This window comes from Myotis davidii, unplaced genomic scaffold (assembly GCF_000327345.1).
Source record: "Myotis davidii unplaced genomic scaffold, ASM32734v1 scaffold874, whole genome shotgun sequence".
Lineage (NCBI taxonomy): Eukaryota > Metazoa > Chordata > Mammalia > Chiroptera > Vespertilionidae > Myotis > Myotis davidii.
In genome coordinates, this window is record NW_006285611.1 from 115,565 (window position 1) to 126,380 (window position 10,816).

At 36.0% G+C, this 10,816-nt stretch overlaps 1 protein-coding gene across 1 annotated transcript; it reads left to right on the forward strand.

The window, feature by feature from the left end:
- The first annotated feature begins 9,507 nt into the window (after positions 1 to 9,507).
- On the forward strand, positions 9,508 to 10,449 carry LOC102758150 (olfactory receptor 8K3-like). Its single transcript, XM_006756307.1, has one exon. It carries the CDS (start codon positions 9,508 to 9,510, stop codon positions 10,447 to 10,449), a length of 942 nt encoding a protein of 313 aa, XP_006756370.1.
- The last annotated feature ends 367 nt before the right edge of the window (positions 10,450 to 10,816 follow it).

Here is a 10,816-nt window from a genome sequence, read left to right on the forward strand (position 1 = left end):
GAACTAATAAGTGAATTTAGTAAAGTAGCGGGATACAAAATAAATATCTGGAAATCAATTGCATTTTTATATACCAATTATGAACTATCAGAAAGGGAGACTAAAAAACAATTCCATTTATAATTGCTTCAAATAGAACAAAACACCTAGGAATAAATTTAACCAGTGATGCAAAGAGACCTGTATTCTAAAAATTATAAGGCACTGAAGAAAGTAATTTAAGAACATGCAAATAAGGGGAAGCATATACTGTGTTCTTAGGTAGGAGGAGTTAACATAATTAAAATATCCATAATACCCAATCTACAGATTCAACACAATTCCTATGAAGACATGAACAGGGTATTTCACAGAACTAGAACAAATATTCCAAAAATTTATGTGGAACCACTAAAGACCCTGAATAACACAGTGATTTTTGCGAAAGAACAAAGTTGGAAGAATTAGGCTACATAATATCAAAGTATAACAAAGCCATAGTTATCAAAATAGTATGATATTAGCATAAACACAAATTAACTGTCTGTCTACTAATAAACACAAGTAAAATTGTTTTAAACTGTCAATTACATAGAAATATCTGTAAAATCTTAAAAGAAAAAATCTAATGAATGCTTTGCATGGCTTTATTACTAGAAACTACAAAAACATTACCGAGTTATTAAAGAAAACATAAGTGTAGCAATATGTCATGTCCACTGGGTCAGAAATAAATGTGATGAGGTTTATAGATACTCCCTAAATTTTCCCACAGGTTAATGCAGTAACAATCAAAATTTCAGTATTTTTTAATACTTGAGTTGGTATCAAATGTATGTGGGAATGCAAGTGTTCTAGAATAACCAGGCAATATGTTAGAAAAAAAGGAATTTCCAATAAAAGATACCAATACTTTAAATAAAACTAGATTATTTTTCAGATTTAACCCATTTTAATACCTTAATCAATAAAGAAAAAAGTAGATTTTAAAAAAATTGCACATATGAATGGAAAAACCAATAAAATGAATAAAAATAAAGTGTAAAAATAGACTCACATTTGTAACTTCACTTGATTTAAACAAAAGCTCCACTGCAGTGTAGAAAAAGTAAAGAAGAGCTTCTTAGTAAACAGGCTCCCTATGGAACACACGAACCTTGGTCATTTGCTTGTGTCATGTGTAAAAATTAATTGAGATATATTATGAATATGCATGTGAAAACTAAACCCATGACATTTCTTTAAAAAAAGTGAAATAAGACCTTGCAAAGATTTCATAAAGAGGGTACAAAATATAATAATGCTAAAATAGATAAATAGCACTCTAAATAAAATTAAAACTTGTAATTTGGGAAGTTAAACTGTTATCGGAGATAACATTGGCAAATATGTTCTCCCATGCAGTGGGCTTTCTTGTTGTTTTGTTGATTTTTTTTTTTTTTTTTTTTTTTTTTCTTTTCAGAAGCTTTTTTTTTTTTTTTTTTAATGTAATCCCATTTGTTTATTTTCTCCTTAGTTTCCATTGCCTTAGGAACTGTATCAGTAAAGATATTGCTACAACAAATGTCTGCTATTTTGCTGCCTATGGCTTCTCCAAAATTTATAGGAAACTCATACAACTTAACAAAAGGAAGATAAACAAACAATCAAAAAAATGGGCAAAAGACCTAAATAGACACTTTTCGCAAGAAGATATGCAGAAGGACAAGAGACATATGAAAACATGCTCAAAGTCACTAATCATCTGAGAGATGCAAATCAAAACAACGAGGTACTATCTCACACCTGTCAGAATGACTATCATCAACAAATCAACAACAGACAAGATCATTAATCATTAGACAAATGCAACTATGACTATACTGTGATATCACTACCTACCCTTCAGGATGGCTAAAATTCCAAAGTTTGAACAATAGTACCAAATGTTGATTAGAATGCGAAGAAACTAGGATGATTTTACTTTGAGAGACTAAATTGCTATAAACACTGTGGAAAAATAAGGCAGTGAAAACTAAAGTTTAATATGTATATTCTCAATAATTTTATTACTGATTAATCATGCCTATTAGAGGAAGTAATAGCATGTTTTGGCAGAGGTTATTATTATAGATGTTAAATTTTAAAAATCCAGGTGCTTGGGGTAAATATATCATGGGCCCTGAAAAGAAAGATTCCTTTGATATGAACCCCAATCACAGAGTTTATCCGCTGAGTTGGACTCCCCATGGTCAACTGAGGGCTTACATTTTATGAATAATAAGAGTCTAGCAGCCATTTCCAATAGGAGATGCCCAAGTACTCAGTATACCAAGAACAACCTCTGAATAAACTCTTGGCTTCCCACACTATGTCCTGCTTTTTTATGCCATCTGGGTCCATCACTGAAGGGAAGCCCTGGTTTTGCCTTTTGACCAATAACCTGAGACATGCCTGGTTTAATCAGAGCTACATAAATTATATCTTCATTTGCATTCATGTGGACCAATGAAAACTATATAATTTGAAAACCTCATTTACAGGAGACCAAAGTAAGAACTATGGGTGAGAAAATTCTCTATAAAATGTGACTTCTCTGGACAATATAGGTTTCTCCCTGAATCTGTGTCTCCTAGGATGCACAAATACATGCTTTTATTCCTTATTACAGTCTAATATCAAGTTTGGTTGATCATATAATGGCATGTTCAAATAATGCATACTGCATGAAAGGGTTAAAGAGAATAAAACAGGGCAGAGAAAGACTTGTTGTGTTTAGCAGATATCTTGCAGAAAGCTTGCAGCCTTGAGCACAGCATAGCTCAGATAACCAGAAGACACCTGGCATGGGAGGAACCAAGGACGGACCAGACCTTTATGTCAGCAAAGCGGCTTGCAGCCCACAAGGATTAATAAAAACCTATCTCTCCCTGCTCTCTTCACTGATGCCTTTTTCAGTCTCAGTCCACCTGCACCCAGGTGGTCAGAATAAAATCTTTTTTGATACATTATGGCCTCATGTCATGGGTGTGCGACCCTGTACCACTCCCAACCTTTCACTGCACACAAAGTGATAACAATATAAGATTTAAAAAGATGGATTGAGCTTCTTTAAAAAAAGATCTGTTCATCAAAATTTATAGTGTGAAAAGGGAAACTCTCATAATGAAAGAAAATATTTTATCAGAATTACATAATCAGATGTATATATCTGACCTCATATGAAAACTATAAAAATAATTCTTACAACTGAAAAAAATAGTTGACATGAAATACAATGTAAAGGTGACAAAAGATATGAACAAACACTTTTCAAATAAAATATAAATCCAGCCATTAAACATATGAAAAGATTTTCAATTTCATTCAGCATCAGGAAAATGCAGATTAAAATCATTATGATATCCAGCCACATGATCCAGAATGGTTATGAAGAAAACAGTGGGAAGTATTAAATCTTGACAAGGATATGGATTGATCATAACTGTCTGTGATACTCAACCCAGGTTCAACTGCCTGCAGCTCGAGAACCAACAACAGAGAGACAAGGTTTGGTGAAAGGAAAGAGGTTTGCTCAAGAGTAGGAAGTTTGAGAAGGTGGCAGACTAACATTTCAAAGACCATCTTAACAACTGGACTCAGGCAGGGGTTTTTATAAAAAGGGACGGGAAAGAAAATAAACATTACAAAGGAGAGGTTTGAGAGTTGTCTGTTGAGGGGACTATGTACAAATCAGCGCAGTCTGTTCTGATAACAGGTCAAGCCATCCATGGTCTGGTTTGCATTATCCTGTTTTTTTAAATGACTGATGGTCAGCAAACCACCTGGTGCCGAAATGTCTGGAAATTGAAGTCTGCTTCTTTTGAAGTTAGTTCCTAGAATTTTTAAGCAAACAGTTACATATTAGTTAACGGGTCATCACTTACAAAAACAACCTTAATGGAATGGTGGGTGGGTTACATTTGCACTGCTGGTGGGAACATGCATTGATGTAACTGAGATAGGCTGAATCACTAAATGAATCTTTCAGTTACTTATTGACCCTCTCCTAGATAAGATTAAAGTTTCCCTTCAGATACTCACTCCCCAAACCAAGTGTCTGCACCTGTGCCAGTCAATGCCAGTCCAGGTTGGGAATCTGAAGAACGAAAAGATCTGAAAAGCCAGCTCTATAAAAGCCAGACCCCAGCAGCAGTTCTGGGAGCCATATTCTGTCAGTGTGTGCTCCCTTGATGGGTCAAGCTCACTCCTATTTCCCTCTCACCCAGTTTTTAGTAAACTTCTCTTTTGAATCAATTTGGCCTCTTCTCTTGATTTCTATCCTGGGTGAGGGAGGAGAACCCCTCTGCCATTGCATAATCACTCTGGAAATGCATTTGTCAGCGTTTACTGAATATGCATAGTCTATGACTCAGCAATGTCAGTGTAAAGAATATATCTAAGCAGAAATATATTCAAGATTAAGCTCATATAGATTGAGTATTGGTGTGGACCCAAGGGGGAATGAGAATAGCTGTTTTAATTGGCAGTATCAGGAATTTTTGTGCATATTTTTCTCTAAATAATAATTGATTATTTAATAAATACATGACAAATTCTAATTTTTATTATTTTATAATAAAAATTGCTTTAGTTTCTAAACATAAAATGGAATAGGATGTTGACAATGTCGCTATTCATAAAACCTCTAAATTGGAACCAATGAAAACATTCAACAATACATAGAACAATGGATAACTAATCTGTGGTATATTTATAAAATGGAATTCTACACAGAATAAGAAGAATACAATCTAGAACTACTTATAGAAATATTTTAAGTGAAATTTATCCAGACACAAAAATATGGCAGGTTAGGATTTTATGTATGTAAAGTAACAAAAATAGATACTGAACGGTTTGGAGTGGGATGGGGTGGCACACTTATGACATGAGGCCATAATGTATCAAAAGAGATTTTTATCCCAGGCACCTGGGTGCAGGTGGGCTGAGACTGTGAAAGGCCTCAGTGAAGAGAGCAGGGAGAGATAGGTTTTTATTAATCCTTGCTGGCTGCAAGTTGGTCTGTTGACATAAGGGTCTGGTCCGTCTTTGGTTCCTCCCATGCCAGGTGTCTTCTGGTTATCTAAGCTATGCTGTGCTAAAGGCTGCAAGCTTTCTGCAAGATATCTGCTAAACACAACAAGTCTTTCTCTGCCCCATTTTAATTTCTTTAACCCTTTCAGATATAAATAATCTATACTGTCAGAAGGTAGAATAATGAGAAAAAGAATTTTCTGAGACATGCATGGAAGAATAGTGATTTTTATTTGCATGGAATTAAATCCCCGAGTTTCTAAAGTCCCATTTCCCTTAGTCCAGTTATAGAATAAGTGTAGCTGGGGTTTTAATACAGCTATAAGCAGACTCAGCATACAGAGTTTCCATTGCATGTTGCAGCCAGGTCCAATATAGCCTCAGGCTAGCTGTGGTCCATTGTGTGTGGGAGTCCACACAGTCCTGAGCCACACAGGAGAATACAGAAGAGCACACCCCAAGCAACAAGAGTCCCAAGAGTCCTGAAAGCACTAGAGAGTGAATACCTTTGTTCATGGGATTAGACATCCCAAATCTTCCCATGCTTACAGTGCATTCTGGCCAATGAATTTGTTCTCTGGTGTGACTGACAGAAAAGTACCTTTCCTATGCCACCCCAACTGTAGTCTATCTTCCCATTGTCCAGTCCCTTCCTTCCATTATTTTACAGGGGTCATGCAGCGGGGGAGGTGGGGAACCGTGCGGTGGCGGGTTGGCATCAGCATCCACTGTCTGTTTCTTCCACACCCGGCCTGGTGACCATCACCTCCTCTCCCAACCCCACTGGGGCCTTCAGGCCCTGGGTTGGGACGGAGAACCAGGGGTGGGTGATGGTGGACATGACCCCTTTCCTAGGAAGGGCAGAGGGCCAGCTCCTTCCTTGTAGCCAGTGGCCAACCTCCTGCAGCGCGCACACCCCCCCCCCTGCCATGCACAAATTCGTGCACTGGGCCTCTAGTGTGACTATAAAAGGGTAGCCAAAGGGAACTTTGTGGTAATAGAATAGATCTGTATGGAGTATGTTTGTACAGAATAGAATACAGTGGGGCCTTGACTTACGAGTGTCCCAACTAATGAGGTTTTTTGAGATACAGCCGTCTCTTGGCCGATTTTTTGCTTTGAGTTGCAAGCTCAAAAAAATTCGGGTTATGAGCCAACTTCAGATACTCCACCACTAGTTGGCGCAGCGAACGTCACAGTGATTTGACATATGAGTAATTTGAGTTATGAGCTCCGAATTAAACTCGTAAGTCAAGGCCCCACTGTAACTAAAATGGTGCAATGGGTTGTAAAAGAAAAATAAGGCAAAAGAGAAGTGTTGAACAGATGATGAAAACTCACAATGAAATGAGAAGTAACAGTAACTAATTTCTGTCCCTGAGGGAAAAAAAACTACATTATACCGGAGTGAAATGGTCAGTCTCTCTGACTTAATGTTATTCAAGCCTGCTTTGTTCCCATGGCCTTCAGGCTAACCGCTCCTGCTTTGTCTTGCCTATAAATTTGATCATCATTAGAGGAATCCTGTTTGAAGCTTGTTTTCCAAACACAGGCCCTCCCATTTTCCCTTCCCTTGTCATAAAAGAAGCCTGAACCCTGTACTTCTTAAAAGGGACCTGAGGATTAGGGCTACTCTCTTCTCAGTTGGCCCCCTACTCAATCAAGAAAACTTTCCTTACTCCAAACTCTGATGTTTGAGTTTTGGCCTTTTGAAGTGTCTGACACATGGACTTTGGAGCAGTAACAACATGAGCAACAAATCAAGAAAGCAATGCATCATTTTAATTTCCTAAAAGTTTTAAAATAGTAGAACAGTATTTAAACATTTGTACACTGTCACTCATTTGAGGAGATCACTGTGTAAATGCAGACTCTTAGGCATATAGTCAAGAGTCCTATACTCTACAAAAGGAAAGTTAACCAAGAGTAAAAAATAAAAGGAAGGAAGGAAGGAAGGAAGGAAAGAAGGAAGGAAAGATAAAAGTTGTCCATGGAAATTAAATGACATCCTCTAGGCATTTAATTGTGCTATAAAATACTATAGGGACAATCAACAAATTGCTTGGTATCTCCGCAGGGACAGTCTCAAAAGGTAAAAGAAAATCCATAAATTGTTCTCACTGAGCCATGTAAGAAACACATGAGGGAGTCAAGAGCGAGGCTTCAGTACAGGTAAAAAGAGAGCATTTCATGTGGTGGCTCCCGTTACCAATACTGACCATGTTTCAGTGACATATGCAAGCTTACAGTGTAATTAAATGGCAAAGCTCTAGCAAAATGCTTCTACTTCTGATTTCGTTCTTTTTGCTCCTACTGCTCCATAATGCCTAGAAGGAGTGGGCCCCTCTCCTTATCTCATCATATTAACGTTTTTGAGAATTTGCACTTGAGTTGGTAGACTAAATGTTCAAAAGCCTCTTTGAAATATCATCATGCTATGGCTTATAACATATTTGTTTTACATGAATGATTATATCTGTGATGCAGCCAAAACTGAGTACAAATGAAGAGTAACTAAAGAAACACGAATTTTTTTAAAAATGGGCAAAATTATGAAGCGACAGGTATTCAATCTATCATTTTTTTAATCTATAATTTTGATGTCATTTCAAACTTTTAGTTATTAAGTGGTTCTAGGCTCTTTTTGTGACACTCTCAATATAATTTAATATGTAATAATTACTTGAATAAATGTATAAGTAGGATTCTTTCCACCTCACATTGAGATGTAAAAGGCAATATGTGGATATTAGCAGACTTTATGTACTCAGTTTTATAAGAGCAAAATATTCAGCATGCTTTTTAATGTCAAGTGGAATCTAACAGGAAGAAGATATAATTATTTCCAAGAATTTGGCTTTTTAAGAAAGCCCGTCAGTATTTAACAAAAATGTTAAACTATGAAAAAGCAATTTAATTCTTACCATTCACACTAAGGCTTGTGAGAAAAAACACACAAACACTTTTATCTTTCCTTACCACCTAGAAAATTGAAACTTACCAAGTATGATTTTTCTCAGTCTTTCATATCTGCAAAACAAAACAAACACACAAAAACAAGATTCATACACTTCTTATTAAATTTACTGAAGATATGTTTCTAAAATTACTATCTTTTGATGCACATTTCTACATTTTTGATATGAGAAAAGTATGTTCATCAAAGCAGGGTAGACAATTAGAGGTCACAAACTTATAAGCAATATTTTAATATTTGAAAAGTGATTTAAATGCACATTCAATGTAATGACTTTATAGTTAATGTTATGAAATTATGATTTTATTTTTCTTTAGACCACTCAGAGACTGCTATCACTGTAACTTTTAATGCAACCAGTATTATTGCTACTTTTTAAAGGCAGCACTCACACACAATATTTTAAATTTAATAAATATTTTACCTAATCTGCCATTCACCATTTACTCTGCTATATCCTTAATCTGTGCATTATTAGGAGCATTTATATGCATTTTTGTTTCATTATATTAAATGTTTATCGGTGTGTTTTTTTAAATATATTTTATTGGTTTTTTTACAGAGAGGAAGGGAGAAGAATAGAGAGATAGAAACATTGATGAGAGAGAAACATCCATCAGCTGCCTCTTGCACACTCTTTACGGGGATATGCCTGCAACCAAGGTACATGCCCTAGAGCAGAATCGAACCCAGGACCCTTGAGTCCGCAGGCCGATGCTCTATCCACTGAGCCAAACCGGTTAGGGCTGTTTATCTGTGTTTTGTATTTTCTCATAGTTTGAAGGCATTCCTTGGGCTTAAGGTGTAGAAGAATTTAAAGTAATATCTAAGAATTCATGGATACCTCATCTTTAGTGTGTTTTATTTTACCTTTCTAGTACTGTGTAACATAGTGACTTTATTATATTCAATGTGCACATTTTTAAACTTACATTAAAGAGTACAGTATCTCTTTATCCAAAGAAAATTTTTGTAAATCTTGTTATATGAAACCAATGCCAATGCTTCCTCATAGAGTTGTTGGTAGAGATAAATGGAGATTAAATGATCCAAAATATTGGTTTTGTATATGATAATGAAGAGTTTTGGATGTTACAATTTTGACTAAAGTTTTGTACATGCCTTAAATGAGGATATAACTGAGATTATATATATATGTAATATACATATATATATGTAATGTTTTACCATGTAAAGACAAATAATTCTCATCTTAATCTATTATAGTTTTCTTATTTATACACCTAATTTCTGTCAATTGTATTGACTGTTTTGGCTGATATCACTCACTTCTATTTGTCTTTAGCTCTATTTGCAAATATTATTTTTTGTGAGACAGGTTTATTTTTATATATTATAAACTAGAAAGTTTATAATAAACTGGATGCATCTTATTTATACTAGCTTTGAATACTAAAAATCTTCCAGGTATAGTACGTGAAATCTTTTGACTATGCTGATGTGTCTTTCCAGAATAGGTTTCCCAAAAAACCTGCATGGAAACACAAAATCTAACAGTGTTAAATGAATTCATTCTCACGGGGATCACAGACCGCCCTGAGCTGCAGGCTCCATTATTTGGACTCTTCTTGATTATCTATGTGATCTCCATGGTGGGCAACTTGGGCATGATCATCCTCACCAAGGTGGACTCCAGGCTCCAAACACCCATGTACTTCTTTCTCAGACACCTGGCTTTCACTGACCTTGGTTATTCAACAACTGTGGGACCCAAAATGTTAGTAAATTTTGTTGTGGGTCAAAACACAATCTCCTATTATTTTTGTGCTATACAACTAGCCTTTTTTCTTGTGTTTATTGTTAGTGAAATTTTTATTCTATCCGCAATGTCCTACGACCGCTATGTGGCCATCTGTAACCCTCTGCTTTACCAAGTCGTCATGTCACAAAGGCTATGTCAGCTGCTGGTGGCGATTCCCTATCTCTATAGTACATTTGTTTCTCTCCTAGTCACCATAAAGATTTTCAATTTACCTTTCTGTGGCTACAATGTTGTCCATCATTTCTACTGTGACAGTCTCCCCTTGTTATCATTGCTCTGCTCAAATACACATGAAGTTGAAATGATTATTCTGAGCTTAGCTGGTTTTGATTTGATTTCATCCCTTCTGGTAGTTCTTGTGTCTTACCTCCTCATTCTTGAATCCATTCTCAGGATGAATTCTGCTGAGGGTCGGTACAAGGCTTTTTCTACCTGTGGGTCCCACCTGACGGTGGTCGTCGTGTTCTATGGGACTTTGCTGTTTATGTATGTGCAACCGGAGTCCAGTCATTCCTTTGACAGTGATAAAGTGGCTTCCATATTTTACACCCTCGTTATCCCCATGTTGAATCCCTTGATCTATAGCTTGAGGAACAAAGATGTAAAATGTGCACTACAAAGGGTGTGGAAAAAACTATGTAATACTTTTTCTTAAGGGTTTACATACAGTATAATTCCTATAAACTAGGTTCTGAACTTGAAATTTTGCTGTATATTCCTCCTAAAGAAATAAGAAGCAGAGATGAGTTTAACATGAATTACTGTCTTACTAATGCTGGACACTTCTAATTCTTATAAATAGATTAATGAACAAGAGAGTAAAAATATTTGCCTTTCTTGAGGGGAAAGATGGATTATATACCTAAACTATAGGTGTAGTGGAATGTGTTAGGTGAATATAGAAAAAAAGCTGTCATGATGGTGTTTCATCTTTATGAGAATAAAATCATAGCATCTGTATGTGTGACTGTGTGCATGTGTGTGTCCTTTCCTTTCCTTTCCTTTCCTTTCCTTTCCTTTCC

What these genes read in the sequence shown, in the direction of transcription:
- LOC102758150 (XM_006756307.1), top strand. Translation starts at nt 9,508, where the DNA reads ATGGAAACACAAAATCTAACAGTGTTAAATGAATTCATTCTCACGGGG.